Source organism: Psammomys obesus, unplaced genomic scaffold (assembly GCF_907164565.1).
Source record: "Psammomys obesus unplaced genomic scaffold, mPsaObe1.curated_primary_1811, whole genome shotgun sequence".
NCBI classification, from domain to species: domain Eukaryota; kingdom Metazoa; phylum Chordata; class Mammalia; order Rodentia; family Muridae; genus Psammomys; species Psammomys obesus.
Window position 1 is genome coordinate 899,106 of NW_026590412.1, and position 19,057 is coordinate 918,162.

The 19,057-nt window shown below is 39.3% G+C and overlaps 1 protein-coding gene across 4 annotated transcripts in view; it reads right to left on the reverse strand.

The window, feature by feature from the left end:
* Positions 1-1,644: 1,644 nt before the first annotated feature.
* Tab3 (TGF-beta activated kinase 1 (MAP3K7) binding protein 3) overlaps positions 1,645-19,057 on the reverse strand; it is a 94,589-nt gene continuing 77,176 nt past the window's right edge. For all 4 annotated transcript variants that reach the window (XM_055607331.1, XM_055607328.1, XM_055607329.1 and 1 more), the window contains one exon: positions 1,645-5,705. In XM_055607331.1, the coding sequence (XP_055463306.1) occupies positions 5,557-5,705 (149 nt within the window). In that variant the 3' untranslated portion in view covers positions 1,645-5,556. The remainder of the gene's footprint in view (positions 5,706-19,057) is intronic.

The window sequence follows — 19,057 nt, forward strand, 5'->3', positions numbered from 1 at the left end:
GCTGTAAATATTAGGTATGTTTTGTTTTCCAAGTTCAAGGCTGGCCTTGAAAGCTTTGTCTTGCCTCAGCCTTCTGAGTTATGACATTGTAGGCATGATCCTCCATGATCTTACTGTATGTGCTATTAATATCTTTTAGACATGTATTACCACACCATACCTGCGTACCAACATGCCTAGCCATTTACGGTCATATTTGTTTCTTTGATACAGGGTCTCACTCTATAGACCAGGCTGTTAATAAACTTAAGATCCTCTCTGGAGATAACAAGTCTGAGCCACCATGCCCATTCATCAGTTCTTTTTCTTTTTAATTTATTTATTTTTATTAATTGCAGTTTATTCACTTTGTATCCCCCCCATAAGGCCCTCCTTCCTCCTACCTCTGACATAATCTCATTGGCCTGCTCTTTGATCATTTCCCCCTGAGGGAGGAGCAGCCTTACCAGGCCACAGAAGATGACAATGAAGCCACTCCTGAGGTGATCTGATAGACTAAGATCAGAAGGAAGAAGAAGAGGACCTCCCCTTATCAGTGGACTTGGGGAGGGGCATGCATGAGGAAGGGGGAGGGAGGGTGGTATCGGGAGGGGAGGAGGGAGGGGCTTATGGGGAAAAACAAAATGAATAAAGTGTAATTAATAGTAAATAAAATAAAAGACAACTTGGGATGTGTAAAATGAGAGGGAGAAAATTATTTTCATACTGTCATGGGGAGCGCATATCTCATTATAGCCCAGGATGTTTTGAACTCACAATTCATTTGCCTTAGTTTCTTTAGGGCTGATATACCATGTTCCCCCTATGCATTGCCTGTAACATAGTTGAACAAAATGGTTCGTGTCCTTATGAACACATTTTGGTTAAAAAATGGCTTACAACAACAGTAAAGGAGAGGAAGAATATGCCAATTCATGTATATGTATAAAGATTTAAAAGCTATGTATTTCAAGTGTTCTACTTATATTTTAATTTAGGAAAGCTTAAACGTCTTTTACATTTGGGGGAATTCAACTTTGGGCATTCAATAAGTACAATGTGCTTAGATTGGTTTATTTACAAATAAACTGATAACACCGAGAATTCTTTCAAAATAACCCAAGGGTAATGTAAAAAGGCAAAGAATGCTCATATATAATTTTGGCAGGTGACCAGTAAGTGGGGTATCATTGCAGAATTGTTCTGTTTATGTTTATAATTTTTATCAGACATTAGAAATTCCTATTTGTTCAAAGAAAAGTTATAATCCCTCTGTGGTGATTTCTCTACTGTAGGTGGGAAAGCTCAGAAGACTCCAGCAGGCAAATGTGTTAGGGCCTCTGTGATTGTTTTACCTTTGAAAAACTAGTTATACTTAAAAAAAAAAAAAGGCAAACCACTCGTTATTTTGTAAATAATGGTGAATGGAACGAATCATTTGATTTTCTATCATTTTCCAAGCTTTCTATAGCATCCATTTATCCATGCTTTGACCATACTTTCAAGTCAGGGTTAATGGGTACCCAATACAATACTAACTTCAAACCTAATGTTCTAATATGTTCTAAAATATGGGAAATGTGTCAATTAGCTCTTGTGATGCAGAAACATGAGTGTTTAGAATCAGAACTAGTTTACAAAAAAGATGCAGAATATAGAGTATGTTTTTAGTTTATTAATTTATTTTGCAGGAAACTTTGACTTTCTGAATATGTACTGCTTGGAGGTACAGTGCATGCATAGCCTTTTAATATGCCTTTGTACAATTTCTCCTCAAAATAATGTCCTTCACAGCATACACAAAAATCTAAGAGATATGGTATATACAAGATTTAATTAATTTCTTGCAGCCTTAATGAAGAAACCGATCAATTCTTTTACAATAGAGAAAGAAACATGGACAACGGGTGTTGTTATAAATAACTCAGAACTGTTCAGTCTCAAAGCAACTTTTTATGGCTTTAGAAACTAAAATTGACTCATCATTCTGTTATCTTGGAATGCCCAAGCCATGCACAATTTTACATGTACTAAATATTTGGGGATGCAAAATAATACAGAAAAAAATCTGGTGACTCTGAAACATCATCAGAATTAACTTTCACAACAGGGAAATACTGTCAATTCTTTCAAAAGAAGATACAGTAGTGGTACAACACAGGCAGTGCCCAATTCTAAGTTTTTAAAGTAACATTTCAATTGTCATTTCCCTTTCTCTACAGATATACAGACACATACTGCAACACAGAGTCATTCAAGGTCTAACAGTGGTACATTATTAAAATAATTCAATTTGTAATCTTGAAAGGACATCTTCACATTCCAGGATACATCACTGATATTTCTAAAAGACAGTTCTATGCCTCATATTCTTTCTCTTCATACTCTCAGAAATACATAAAACAATTACTTTTTAAAAGACTATATAAAAATTGAGTTGCTACAGAGTTGGATATGAACCCCTAGATAACTGTGACAAATGACAAAATTTAAGGAAACATTGATTTCTTTTATATTTAGAAAGTACTAAAATTGAGACCAGCTCCTTAAAAATTAAACTGCATATCACACTTCCCATTTCTTCCTGGGAAATAAACAAATTAGCAATACTTTCCTCCACCATCATTAATCTTCTCTAAAAACTACATATTTGTACAATCTATTTCTTTTGTTTCTTTAATATTCCCTGCCTCTATCTTCTCTCAAACTACATCAGTATCAATCCAAAACATTTAAAAATGCTTAGAAGTTTGTGGCTCCTCTATTTCCACTTTAAACTTTAAGAACTCCAAAATTTAGGGGGGGGGGTAATGTTCTTTTAACACATGGAAACATGCTTTCTAAGAATCCAGCTTTACAGAAACAGTGAAATGTAAAATGTAGAGAGAGGTCTGTGTTACCAGATACATCAAAGTAGTATTTTAAGAAAGCAAGCCTCTTACATGAAATAAGAGTGCACCAACTAATTCAAAGGGCATGGACACCTAAGCAGCAGGCATCACCCAAGTTCTATCCTACCATTATATGGCAACCACTTGCTTATGTACAATAATCTGACCAGGAGAACATTCTGGGAAAAAATGAAAACACTTGGAAGGTTCAATGAATTCTTACTCAAACTGGTAATAGCTAAGGAACAGTCTATATATGGGACTTCAGTGTCAAGCTGTTTTGTTTACTTTTAGGAATTGAGTACAGCCTATGTGGGCATATGAAACTTGTGAACTAAAACCTAACTGTACAAAACTTCCTTAAAGTTCCTCTGATGTCTCATACCTACCTTCCATACCAAGCCAATCAACCATTGCCTCATTTTTTCTGGCAGGTGAAAGAAATGATTGACTATCATCAAAGGACTGAAACGGTAACAGCTTATTGACCTTGGTGTATATTCATGCAATAGTTTTAGTATCATCTACATGGTTTTAATAAAGCATCATACTTTTCACACATGCTACTTTTATTTTCAACTGACAAGTACCATGGTGGTATTTCAGCATTTTACTACGAAAACTTGTATATCTTTTAGGCAGATATACCAAGTAAGGTGTATGTTCCCCCTGATTTGTTTTGTAACAGCAAGTGAAGTGCTCTATCACTAAGAGAGACAAGAAATCACACAAAGGCAAGGGCACCTTAAAGAACAGTAGGACTGCTAGACTGGTACTGGGGACTGACAAGAGACCCGTGTCACAAACATTTCAACCTTTCTAAGTCCATAGTTTTGAGCCTGTCTGCTTTTCCACCATTATTATTTTCACAGTTTTGCCACAGTTGTGTGACAGATATTTACCAGTAATTACATAATCATGCTCTTCATGAGACAAATGGATGTATTTTGGGGCATTCTCCACATATGGAGGCTATATGCAATGTGTAAGATTATGATTCTAATAGAAAACTACAATGAGTTATTCCTTTGGTTTCAAAATGCTATTGAGTGCAGCTTGTTTTTCCAGGTCTGCAGACATTACTGCTAAATGACAGAGTGACAGTACAAAGTGCCTGTGTATATAGGAGGTGGGGACAAACCTGGTATTCCTAAGTTTATGACCTCAGGTAAAATCCTTCAGGACGTAAAAACCTACCAACTTTATTGCTGTCTATGTTCACCAAAAATGGGGAGAAATTCCAAAATTCAATTCTGAGCCAAGAAGGAAATTTAAGGCAGAGAACCTACTTAAATATACTATTATTAATTTTCTCATGATACATCACAGCAAGAGGCTTGATATATTATCTTCTTCAGTGTATCCACACTGCATTCTATTTCTTAAGTAGTGCTTTAGTATTCCCTGAACTGTCAGATTTCAGTTATGATCTGTCTGTTCAACTAAAAAAAAAATTCATCCCCCTCTATACATCATTCTTTTGATGGTATTTTTTTTTCTTTCCCTACTTAAGAGCACCTTGTGTAAGCTAGGCTACTGAACTTCCACTGAGCTGTATCCCCAGCCCAACCATATTTATTGAGTAGTCTTATCTTGCTCTTCCAAAGATGCAACTTCAATTTCCCTCTCATTGGCTGGTTAACACATGTGCAAATAAATAGCTCATATTGACTTTTTCAGCTAAATTAGAACTATGGTACAAAGTATCTTCTGTGCTGTAAACATCATGTATTCATCACAAACCAGAAGTGGGAGGCCTTATATACTGCAAGCATTTCTTAAGAACCACAGCTGAGCTCAGGATTTCCAATGGGATTTGGAATGGACTTGCATTTGGCATACATTCACTGTGCTACTGCAAAGCACGGATTTATAAGAATGTAATTTTGTAAAACCATACTTAATTACTTTTAAAATCAATAACCTAAGAAAGTATACAATAATCTATGTGGCATAAGTAGGTCTTAGTTACCAGTGTCAATGTAGCTTGATGAACCACTGTTCAAGCAAAAGAGATATTACTACCTCTGATTGTACTTTTCTCACAAAGGGCATGATATGCCTAATTCCTGACTACTACAAATCACATTTTAAAGTATCCTGTTTGCATATGAATGTGTTTGAAATTATCCCCGAAAAAAGCAGCAATTACAAATAAATTCATTATTTTGCAAAAGGAAAATAAAACATATCCTGGGTGCTTTTTCCTGTCCATTTCTTCACAGGAAGCAGCAGGAAGAGGCACAGGAAGCCTTGGTTTCCAGAGAGCTGTGACCATGTAAGTCTGCTCTGGAATTCACAGTTTGTCTGCATAAACTGTAACATGTCCTACCATAATTCAAATGTCACCTTTAAAAAGTAAGAACCATTCAGCAGTAACTTTAACAACTGGGATTCCACAGAAGAGCCCTTAAGTTCTTTGTGTACATTCTTTCAGGAATGAATCCTTTCCCAGTTTCAAGTATCCCCTTCTACCTCTCACTCTGTAATGAGTTAAGAAAGGAAAAGAGAAAGACCTCCCCATTTTCCCTTTTGTAAGCCCAGTGGCCAGAGTGACATTCCTCCTCCTCCCCCAGGGCAATCAAGAAACAAAAAGGCTGGGCAGATGAACACAACCCCAAGGTTTCCTTTTCTTTCAGTGAGTGCTCAAAGTTTCACTTTCAACCTGGTGCCAATTCTTCTGAACTCAAGTGTACCGTGGCATCTCACACTGTTCACAGCGATTCAGTGCAGGGTGGTTGAGAAAGGTACAACTATCACAATTCCACGGAGCTCCTTCATAATCCTCATCTCGGGGTTGTGTCCGAGGACTCTGTTTGCAGCCACTTAAATGTTCTGAGGAAAGAGGGGGTTCAAGACAAAGGATAGTAGATCAAGCTCTTTTTCCAAGCATCACCCAAAATGACCAAAACTGAAATGACAACTGCCACAAAAACAAAAAATAACTTCCTACCTCACCCACTGAGTAAGCTAATTAGTAACCACACTACTGGAAAATGTAACTGCACAGAAGCTAGATATATGTTCTACTTTGTCCTAAACACACTGACTTTTATGCTCTATGATGAGGACACGGAGTTCAGAATAGATGGCCTTTCTAGTTCATTACCCATAAACAGTGGATAATTAAGCTGTATTCCAGCCAAATGAAAAAAAAAAATATTTGATAGCATACTCAGCGTATTGTCTTCCCTATTAATTTCCTCTCTGCAAGTACTGTCCATGGAAGAGTTAAATGACTGACAAAATGGAGAGCCTTTTCCAATCTGACATTTGCTTCCAGGAATACACAGGTATGTTTTATATTAATGCTTCATCAATGGCAGATAAAATGCAAAACAAAGTTGTTTCAAGGATAGTAAAAAAGGAGCAAGACTACGGCTATTTATAAAGCCTTTATGATTCATTTTATATAAATGATTCTTTTGTTCTCAGGATTATTCCTCTTTACAAAAAAAAAAAAATTTGGTCATATAGTACTTTTTCAAAAATGCTTCCCTATACCTGGCAATATCAAGTACCGGAAACTTAGGGTTGATCTTTAGGATTTCACAAAAACTAAAACCCGTATTTCTGTTACATCTTAATTCTCTCTGGCCTTAGGCTCAAAAGGTTTGTGCTCCCAGTGTTCCTCTGATAATTCTTTCTATTAAGAAGGTCACAATCATTGAGTTCCTGTTAGAAATAGTCCTTGTTCCCCTCACTATGGGAAACCAATTGGTTACTGAGCTACCACAGGCTACTCAATGACTGGCTCTTTGGCCTCCCCACCCCCCAAGGGAGGAGCAGTCCTGTTAGGCCACAGAGGAGAGCTTTGCAGCCAGTCCTGAAGATACCTGATAAAACAGGATCAGATGAATGGGGAGGAGGTCCCCCCTATCAGTGGACTTGGCAAGGGGCACGGTGGAGATGAGGGAGGGAGGGAGGGACTGGGAGGGAATGAGGGATCGGGACACGGCTGGGATACAGAGTTAATAAAATGTAACTGATAAGAAAAAAATAAAATTAAAAAAAAAAGAAGGTCACAATCAAAGCACACTATCAACGGAACAAAACGACAGTCTACAGACTGGGAAAAGATCTTCACCAACCCTATATCTGACAGAGGGCTAATATTCAGAATATATAAAGAACTGAAGAAGTTAAAAAGCAACAAACCAAGTAATCCAACTAAAAAATGGGGTACAGACCAAACAGAGAATTCTCTATAGAAGAATATCAAATGGCAGAGAAACACTTAAAGAAATGCTTGACCTCCTTAGTCATCAGGGAGATCCAAATCAAAACAAGTCTGAGATTTCATCTTACACCCATCAGAACAGCTAAGATCAAAGAGTCAAGTGTCAGCACATGCTGAAGAGGATATGGTGTGGGAGTGTAAACTTGCACAACCACTTTGGAAATCAATCTAACCCTTTCTAAGATAGTTAGGAATAGTGTTTCCTCAAGATGCAACTATGGGAAGTAGGGGTGTGGTGGGTGGCTCCAAGATGGTGGTGACCAGTGTGTACCATATCTGAGAGGCAGAGGATCTGAAACTCCGAAACTGGTAAGTGGACGGGAAGCTGAAACCACAGTATAGACTTTGAAGCTTCCCAAGCTAGAGGAGACAACCTGTGAGCTGGGACAGATTGACTCCAGGCCTCCCAGGGACGTCTCTGGGGTCTAGGAGTGGTGAACTGTGGCCCTGCATTTTCGCTTGCCCAGGCTGCGAGTACTTAGCCCCAGGTGAGGGGACTCTCTGCTCTAGTGGTCAAAAAGTGGACCCCTTCTGCTACCCTCCAGTGAGTGCTTAGCTCCAGGTATGGGGTCTCCCTGCTCTAGTAGCCAAACAGCATAACCTACCAACTACCCTGCAGGCCCAAATCTGTGAGTGGGGAACCGTAGGACCCCTGCTTTCCAAATATGGCTGCTAGTGAGTGCATGCAGAGCCCCAAGACCTGGGGTCCCTCTGCACCAGCAGTCAGACATCAGATCCCTACCACCCCATACCCCTACTGTGGACAACATCAGTATCCCTGGGACACCGTTCTCAACATTTAAGCCCTGTTCTATGGGTCTCCCAGTATAGTCCAGGAAAACAATTCCTGGAACCAAGATGTTGCAGCCCAACAGATCTGAATGCCTGGAGAACAGTACAATAGGCCTTTGGGACACTGAGAAATTCAGGGCTCCTGCGCATGTGCCAGCATACCCCACCTGCATTCACGCTTCACCCTTCCAGGCACGTGGCCAAGTCCTTCAAGGAATGCTTCCATGCACACTCCCATGCTTGTGCACATGCGCCTACAACCTTCCTTTTTAGCTACGATTGAAATACCAATAGCCACTCTCAAACCAGTGGACCTCTCTCATCTTCCTGAAGAATACTGCAGACTCCAGAAACAGAAGGACCGAGGCTGCAGTACAGCATCCAGAAATGAACAGCTAAGGCTACGGAAAATCATATGGCTAGAGGAAGGCATAAGAACACATCCAACCAAAATCAGGACGTCATGGCTTCACCAGCAAGTCCAAATATCAACAGATATTTTAATTCATCAGAAACACAGGAAAATGATCTTAAATCTATGCTTATCCAGTTATTAGAGGCACATAAAGACGAAATGAACTAATCTTAATCTCTCAAAGAAACACAGGCAAATATAGTCAAACAAATAGAGGCATATACAGAGGCTTGTAAAGAGGAAAGAAAAATCGAGGACATCATGGACAGACAGGAATCCAAATACAAACAAATGAAGGATATGGTGTAAGATATGAAAATGGAATTAGAATCAATAAAGAAAACACACACCAAGAAATTCCTGGAGATGGAAAACCTAACGAAGATATTGGGAACCACAGAGGTAAGCATCACCAACAGAAGACAAAATCTGGAGGAGAGAATCTCAGGCGCTGAAGATACAGTTGAATAAATCAGACCATCTCTCAAAAAATCAAAAAAGGTCTGGACACAAAACATCCAAGAAATCAAAGACACCATGAAAAGACAAAACCTAAGAATAGTAGGAATAGACAAAAAAGAAGATGCCAGGCTCCAAGGTACAGAAAATATTTTCAAGAAAATCATAGAAGAAAATTTTCCCAACTTAAAGAGATGCCCTTAAATATACAAGAGGCCTACAGAACACCAAATTGACAAGACCTGAAAAAAAACACATGTCACATAATAGCCAAAACAGTAAATCTACAGAACAAAGAAAAAATATTAAAAGGAACAAGGGGAAAAGGCCAAGTAACATATAAAGGTAGATCTATCAGAATCACACCAGACTTCTCAACAGAAACTATGAAAGCCAAAAGGTCTTGGGAAGATCTCACACAGACATTAAGAGACCACAGATGCCAACCCAAAGTTCTATACTCTGCAAAAAATTTTAAACAATATAGATGGAGAAAACAAAATATTCCATGACAAAACTAAACTTAATATCTACACAGCAACCTAGCCCTGCAGAAGATAGTAGAAGGAAAACTCCTATCCAAAGAAATCAACTACACCCAAGAAAACAAAGGATATAGATAACTCCACAAAAACAACATAAGAGAAAACAAGCACACAAACACACTATCACCAACTCTACAACAAAAGGAACTAATATTTATTAATCATGATTATATATCAACATCAATGGACTCAACTCTCAAAAAAAAAAGACACAGTCTAATAGAATGGTTGCAGAAACAGGATACAACATTCAGCTGTATCCAAGAAACACATCTCTGCAACAAAGATAGACACTACCTTAGGGTAAGGGACTGAAAAAAAGGTTTTCCAAGCAAACAACAAGAAAACAAGCTGGAGTAGCCATCATAATATCTAATAAAATAGACTTTCAAACAAAATTAATCGAAGAAGATGAAGAGGGACACTTCATTCTCGTCAAAGGAAAAATCTACCATGAGGACATCACAATCCTGAATATCTATGCCCCAAATACAAGAGCACTTGCATTGTAAATGAAACGTTATTAAAGCTTAAATCACACATCAACCAAAAACCTTAATAGTAGGAGACTTTAACACTCCACTCTCACCAAGGGACAGATAATCAAGGCAGAAGCTAAATATGGAAATAATGACACATACAGAGGTCCTAAGTCAAATGGACCTAATAGATGTCTATAGAACTTTTCATGCAAACTCAAGAGTATACCTTCTTCTCAGCAGCTCGTGGAACCTTCTCCAAATTTGACCATGTAGTCAGGCACAAAACAAGCTTCAACATACACAAGAAGATTGAAATAAACCCTTGTATCCTATCAGACCAGCATGGCCTAAAACTAGACCTCAACGATATCAGAAATTAAAAAAAAAAAAAGCCTATAAATGCATGGAAACTAAAGAACTCTCTACTTAATGATAGCTGGGTCAGAGAAGAAATTAAAAAAAAAAAAGAAATTAGAGACTTTCTAAAATTCAATGAAAGTTAAGACACAACTTACTCAAACTTATGGGACACAAAGAAAGCAGTACTAAGAGGAAAGTTCATAGTATTAAGTGCCTTCAAAAAGAAGTTTGAGACATCTCATACAAGCAACTTAAAGGCACACCTGAAAGCCCTAGTGAAAAAAAGACCTGCCCAAGAGGAGTAGATGGTTGGAAATAATCAAACTCAGGGCTGAAATCAATAAATTAGAAATAAAGAAAACAATTCAAAGAGTTAATGATAGCAAGAGCTGGTTCTTTGAGAAAATTAACAAAATAGACAAATCCTTAGTCAAACTACGTAGAAGGCAGAGAGAAAATATCCAAATCAACAAAATCAGAAAGGAAAACGGGGAAATAATGACATCACTGAGGAAATTCAAAGAATCATTAGGTCTTACTTCAAAAGCCTATATGCCACAAACTTTGAAAGTCTAAATGAAATGGACAATTTTCATGATAGATTCCATTTACCAAAATTAAATCAAGATCAGATAAATAGATCAAATAGTCCTATATCCCCCAAGGAAATAGAAGTAGTCATTAAAAGTATCCCTTCCAAAAAAAGCCCAGGGCCCAGATTTCAGCACAGAATCCTACCAGTCCATCAAAGAAGAGCTAACTCTAACACTCTTCAAACTATTCCACAAAATAGAGAAACACTACTAACTTCATTCTATGAGGCCACAGTCACCTTAATATCTAAACCAAACACAGACTCAACAAAAAAGGAGAACTTCATACCTATTTCTTTTATGAACATTGATGTAAAAATACTCAATAAACATTCACAAACCAAATCCAAGAACACATTAAAGATTATCATCCACTATGACCAAGTAGGCTTAATTCTAGGCACACACGGGTGGTTCAATATACAGAAATTCATCAATGTAATCTACCATATAAACAAAGGAGAAAACAAAACACACATGATAATCTCCTCAGATGCCAAAAAAAGCATTTGACAAAATCCAACACCCATTCATGTTTAAAGTCTTGGAGAGATCAGGGATACAATACATATACCTAAACATAGTAAAGGCAATATACAGCAAGACTATAGCCAACATCAAAGTAAACAAAGAGAAATTTAAATCAATACCACTGAAATCAGGGACAAGGCAAGGCTGCCCACTATCTCCTTATCTCTTCAACATATTTCTTAAAATCCAAGCTAGAGCAATAAGAAAACTAAAGGAGATAAGGGGATACAAATCAGAAATGAAGAAGTCAAAGTATCACTATTTGCACATGATATGATGGTATACATAAATGACCTCAAAAATTCTACCAGAGAACTCCAGCACTTTACCTTCAGCAAAATGGCTGGATACAAAATTTACTCAAAAAATCAGAAGCCCTCCTGTATACAAAGGACAAATGGGCTGAGAAAGAAATTAGGGAAACAACACCCTTCACAATAGCCACAAATAACATAAAGTACCTTGGTGTGACTCTACCAAGAAAGTGAAAGATGTATTTGAAAACAACTTCAAGTCTGTGAAGAAAGAAATTGAAGACTCGAGGGGGGGCGGAGCCAAGATGGCGACTAGCACACACAGTTTCCGAGCTGTGGAGGAGATAAAGTTCTGAGCTGATGTGTGGAAGAACTTCTGAAGCCAGGGAAACAACGGAGAGACTTTCTAAACAACAGGGAACATCGCAGGAGGTGAAAACCTTGGTCTCGGGTCACCCACGGACTTGATTGGGGAAGGTGAGAAACGATCCTTTGATCTCTCAGCACTCCCCTCCCCCAGACCTCCCTCCTCCTCGGCACAGGCACAGCCGACTTGCCTTTCTCAGCGCAGACCTAACTGCCTGGGGCCTGCAGCCACTGAGGCGGAGCCCCAAGCCCTTTATCGGCAAAGGCCAGCAGTACTGTGTCTCGGAGTCCCAGATTCACTCGCGGCGGCTGCACCATCCGCCCAGGGCCCGAGTCTGCTAGACGCCATACTAGCTCCGCAGGAGCGCCATCACTGTAGGTACGGCCCGCCCAATCCCACAGTGACAGAGAATTCGCTATATAATCACCAAAACCAGACAAAAACGCCATACAAGCTAGACACACCAGGCGCTGGGCCTCCGAAGCTTGGAGAGCACAGTAAAGAGACCCCAGGACTTCCCAGAAAGCATCTGGACTAGCAACCCAGTCTCCAGTTACAGCGGGACTTTCTAACCTGGCGGCGGAGCAGCATTGAGCTGGCGGGGCACATCAGCCCTCCAGTTTAAGACTAACCAGGGCCAAACCAGAGAACAGAAAGGCTGATTACCCCGATTCCCACTGACGTGACCACCCTGAAATCTCCAGCTGCAGCAAGACCTCATAACCTGGCAGTGACAGCAGCACGGAACTGGCGGAGCACATCAAAGAAGCAGGGCCAAACCAGAGAGCAGAGAGCCCAGATACGCCGATCTCTGCCAAGTGTCCTGCCTGTAAGTGAGTGCACCCTTGAGAATCTGCAGCTCCACTGATCCTGGGTTCTGCTAAAACAGAAGCCAGGCATCGAACCCCCTCCCACCCATATACCCACTTTGGGAAACAGAGGGGCACTTGGAACATTGAAGTTCCTGCTCTGTGGGTCTAATTGAGGAGTTAAGGCAGTTAATGCCAGAAATTGCGCTGCGATCATCACTAGCGCCTGCGACATATACATTGCAGAGCCCCTCCCACACACTCAAGGGTTCAACATTAGCCATCACTCTGTCCCTCGAGACACACGCCCACACCCACTTACACACACACACACATATACACACACACGCACGCACGCTTGCATTTGCCTCTGTTTGCGCCTGCGTACTTTCCTCCCACAGGTACAGCTAGTCCTCAGCATACGCTAAGGACACGGGACCTCTCTCAACTTCCTGAAGAATTCTCCAGACTCGAGAGAGAGACAGTACCAGTCTGATCGGCAGAATCCAAAAACAAACAGGGAAGGTCTCAGACAAGCCAATGGCCAGGGGTAGGCGAAAGAACACTTCCAACATAAATCAGGACATCATGACTTCACCAGCAAACCCCAAAATCGATGGATACTCCAATTCATCAGAAGCACAGGAAAATGACCTTAAAGCCATGCTTGCTCAATTATTTGAGGCTTATAAGGAGGAAATGAACAAATCTTTCAAAGAGTTGGCCAGTCAATTGGAGGTAAAGAAAGAAGAAATAGACAAAACCCTTAAAGAAACACAGGCAAACATAGCCAAACAAATAGAGGCACAAGTAGAGAAAAAATTAGTGGCATACAAAAAGGAAATGAACAAAGAAATAGAGTCCATCGTAGAGAGACAGGAATCCAAATTCAAACACATAAAAGAAATGGTGCAAGGCATGAAAACAGAATTAGAATCAATAAAGAAAACACAAAATGAGAAAACTCTTGAGCTGGAGAACTTGGAGAAAAGATCAGGAACCACAAAAGTAAGCATCACCAACAGAATACAAGAGATGGAAGAGAGAATCTCTGGAGCTGAAGACACACTTGCAGAAATTGATACTTCTCTCAAAGAAAAAGTAAAATCAGAAAAATTCCAATCACAAAATATCCAAGAAATCAAGGATGCTATGAAAAGACAAAATCTAAGAATAATAGGAATTGATGAAAAAGAAGACTCCAGGCTCCAAGGTCCAGAAAATATTTTCAAAAAAATCATAGAAGAAAATTTTCCCAACTTAAAGAAAGAGATGTCCATAAATATACAAGAGGCCTACAGAACACCAAATAGACTAGACCAGAAAAGAAACACATCACGTCACATCATAGTCAAAACACTAAATCTACAGAACAAAGAAAAGATATTAAAAGCAGCAAGGGAAAAAGGCCAAGTAACATATGAAGGTAGACCTATCAGAATCACACCAGACTTCTCATCAGAAACTATGAAAGCCAGAAGGGCCTGGGCAAGCATCATGGAGACTCTAAGAGATCACAAATGTCAACCGAGACTACTATACCCTGCAAAGCTTTCAATCAACATAGATGGAGAAAACAAAATATTCCATGACAAAACTAAATTTACGCAATATCTATACAGCAAACCAACCCTACAGAAGATACTAGAAGGAAAACTCCAATCCAACGAAAACGAATTCACCCAAGAAAACAGGGCATACAGATAACATCCCAACAAAAATGAAAAGAAAACAAGCAATGAAGCAAGGTAAGATCATCGACTCCATTACAAAAGGAACTAACATGCATTGGTCAATATTATCTATCAATATTAATGGACTCAACTCACCAATAAAAAGACACAGGCTAACAGAATGGTTACGGAAACAGGACCCAACATTCTGTTGCATCCAAGAAACACACCTATGCAACAAAGATAAACACTACCTCAGAGTAAAGGGCTGGAAAAATGTTTTTCAAGCAAATGGTTCCAGAAAACAAGCGGGAGTAGCCATCCTAATATCTAATAAAATAGACTTTCAACCCAAGTTAATCAAAAAAGATAAGGAGGGCCACTATATTCTCATCAAAGGAAAAATCCAACAAGAGGACAGCACAATTTTGAATATCTATGCCCCAAATACAAGAGCACCTACATTCGTAAATGAAACAATATTAAAGCTTAAATCATACATTGATCCTAATACCTTAATAGTGGGAGACTTCAACACCCCACTCTCATCAAGGGACAGATCAACCAGACAGACACCAAATAGGGAAATAAAAGCACTCACAGAATCCCTAAATCAAATGGACCTAATAGATGTCTACAGATCTTTTCACCCAAACTCAAAAGAGTACACCTTCTTTTCAGCACCACACGGAACCTTCTCCAAAATAGACCATATAGTTGGTCACAAAGCAAGCCTCAACAGATACAAAAGGATTGAAATAATCCCTTGTATACTATCTGACCACCATGGACTAAAGCTGGACATCAACAACAACAGAAACAACAAAAAGCCGACACGCACATGGAAACTGAACAACTTACTACTCAATGACAGCTGGGTCAAGGAAGAAATAAAGAAAGAAATTAAAGACTTTCTAGAATTCAATGAAAATGAAGGCACAACATACCCAAATTTATGGGACACATTGAAAGCAGTACTCAGAGGAAAATTTATAGCACTAAGTGCCTACAAGAAGAAATCCGTAACATCACATACAAACAACTTAATGGCCCAACTGAAAAACCTAGAAAAAAAAGAAGCAGATACACCCAAGAGGAGCAGACGGCTGGAAATAATCAAACTAAGGGCAGAAATCAATCAATTAGAAACAAATAAAATTATCCAAAGAATCAATGAAACAAAAAGCTGGTTCTTTGAGAAAATCAACAAGATAGACAAACCGTTAGCCAAACTAACTAAAAAGCAGAGAGAAACCATACAAATCAGCAAAATCAGACAGGAAAATGGGGACATAACTACAGACACTGAGGAAATCCAAACGATTATTAGGTCATACTACAAAAGCCTATATGGCACAAAATTTGAAAATCTAAATGAAATGGATAACTTTCTTGACAGATTCCATCTACCAAAATTAAGTCAAGATCAGGTAGAAAGACTGAATAGTCCTATATCTCCCAAGGAAATTGAAGCAGTCATTAACAGTCTCCCCTCCAAAAAAAGCCCTGGACCAGATGGCTTCAGCGCAGAATTCTACAAGACCTTCAAAGAAGTACTAACACCAATTCTCCTCAAACTATTCCATAAAATAGAAACAGAAGGAACACTACCAAACTCATTCTATGAAGCCACAGTCATTTTGATACCTAAACCACACAAAGATCCAACCAAAAAAGAGAACTTCAGACCTATCTCTCTTATGAACATTGATGCAAAAATACTCAATAAAATACTTGCAAACCGAATCCAAGAACACATCAAAGATATCATCCACCATGACCAAGTAGGCTTCATCCCAGGAATGCAAGGGTGGTTCAACATACGGAAATCCATCAATGTAATCCACCACATAAACAAAATGAAGGAGAAAAACCACATGATCATCTCCTTAGATGCTGAAAAAGCATTTGACAAAGTCCAACACCCATTTATGTTTAAAGTCTTGGAGAGATCAGGGATACAAGGCACATACCTAAAGATAGTAAAGGCAATATACAGCAAGCCTATAGCCAACATCAAACTCAATGGAGAGAAACTTAAAGCAATCCCACTGAAATCAGGGACAAGACAAGGCTGCCCACTCTCTCCATATCTCTTTAACATTGTACTTGAAGTCCTAGCCAGAGCAATAAGACAACTAAAGGAGATCAAGGGGATACAAATCGGAAAGGAAGAGGTCAAAGTGTCACTATTTGCAGATGATATGATAGTATACATGAGTGAACCCAAAGATTCAACCAGAGAACTTCTTCAGCTGATAAACACCTTCAGCAAAGTGGCAGGATACAAAATCAACTCAAAAAAATCAGAAGCCCTCTTGTATACCAAAGACAAAAAGGCCGAGAAAGAAATTAGGGAAACAACACACTTCACAATAGCCACTAATAACATAAAGTACCTTGGTGTGACTCTAACCAAGCAAGTGAAAGACCTGTTTGAGAAAAACTTCAAGTCTTTGAAGAAAGAAATTGAAGAAGATCTCAGAAGATGGAAAGATCTCCCGTGCTCATGGATTGGTAGGATTAACATTGTGAAAATGGCCATCCTGCCAAAAGCAATTTACAGATTCAATGCAATTCCCATCAAAATACCAACTCAATTCTTTACAGACCTTGAAAAAAAGATTCTCAGCTTCATATGGAGAAACAAAAAACCCAGAATCTCCAAAACAATTCTGTACAACAACAGATCATCTGGAGGTATCTCCATTCCCGATCTCAAGCTGTACTACAGGGCAACAGTAATAAAAACTGCATGGTATTGGCATAGAAACAGAAAGGAGGATCAATGGAATCGCATAGAAGACCCAGAAATAAACCCACACACCTATGAATACTCAATATTTGACAAAGAAGCCAAATCCATTCAATGGAAAAAAGACAGCATCTTCAACAAATGGTGCTGGACCAACTGGATGTCTACATGCAGAAAAATGAAAATAGACCCATATTTATCACCCTGCACAAAACTAAAGTCCAAGTGGATCAAGGACCTCAACATAAAACCAGATACTCTAAATCAGCTGGAAAAAAAAGTGGGAAACAGCCTAGAACTCATTGGCACAGGAGACAACTTCCTGAACAGAACACCAACAGCACAGGCTCTAAGAGCAACAATCAATAAATGGGACCTCATGAAACTGAAAAGCTTCTGTAAAGCAAAAGACACTGTCATCAAAACAAATAGACAGCCTACAGATTGGGAAAGAATCTTCACCAACCCTTTATCTGACAGAGGGCTAATATCAAGTATATATAAAGAACTAAAGAAGCAGAAAAGCAACAAACCAAGTAATCCACTTAAAAAATGGGGAACAGAGCTAAACAGAGAATTCTCGAAAGAGGAACATCGAATGGCAGAGAAACACTTAAAGAAATGCTCAACCTCATTAGCCATTAGGGAAATGCAAATCAAAACGACCCTGAGATTTCACCTTACACCCATCAGAATGGCCAAGATGAAAAACTCAAGTGATAGCACATGCTGGAGAGGTTGTGGAGAAAAGGGAACCCTCCTCCATTGCTGGTGGGAATGTAAACTGGTTCAACCACTCTGGAAGTCAATCTGGCGCTTTCTCAGACAACTAGGAGTAGTGCTACCTCAAGACCCAGCTATACCACTCCTAGGTATATACCCAAAATTTGCTCAAGTACACAACAAGGACATTTGTTCAACCATGTTCGTAGCAGCTTTATTTGTAATAGCCAGAACTTGGAAACAACCCAGATGTCCATCAACGGAGGAATGGATACAGAAATTGTGGTATTTTTACACAATGGAATACTACTCAGCAATCAAAAAGGAGGAAATCATGAAATTTGCAGGCAAGTGGTGGGATCTAGAAAAGATCATTCTGAGTGAAGTATCCCAGAAGGAGAAAGACAAACTTGGTATATACTCGCTTATATAGACCTACAAGACATGATAAACATAATGAAATCTACACACCTGAAGAAGATAATCAAGAAAGTGGACACAGGCGAAGGTGATTAATCCTCATTTAGAAAGACAAATGGGATGTGCCTTGAACTTATGACAGGAGTCTACCACAAAAGGCATCTGAAAGACTCTACCTAGCAGTGTTTCAAAGCAGACACTAAGACTCATAACCAAACCCTCGGCAGAGTGCAGGGAATCATATGAAAGAAGGGAAGTTAGTATGATATGGAAAGGATAGGAGCTCTACAAGGACCAAATATATCTGGGCACAGGGTCTTTTCTAAGACTGAAACTCAACCAAGGACCATCTATGGATATAACCTAGAACTTCTGCTCGGATGGGGCCTGTGGTAGCTCAGTAACCAAGTAGTTTTCCAAAGTAAGGGGGACACGGACTATTTCTAACAGGATCTCAAGGGCAGGCTGTTTGACACCTCCCCCCAGGGGAGGAGCAGTCTGTTAGGCCACAGAGGAGGACTTTGCAGCCAGCCCTGAAGATACCTGATAAAACAGGGACAGATGAAAGGGGAGGAGGTCCTCCCCTATCAGGGGACTTGGAAAGGGGCAGGGAGGAGACCAGGGAGGGAGTGTGGGGTTGGGGAGGGAATGAGGGAGCGGGATACAGCTGGGACACGGAGTTAACAAAATGTAACTAAAAAGAAAAAAATAAAAATAAAAATAAAAAAAAAAGAAAGTAAAAAAAAAAAAAAAAAAAAAAAAAAAAAAA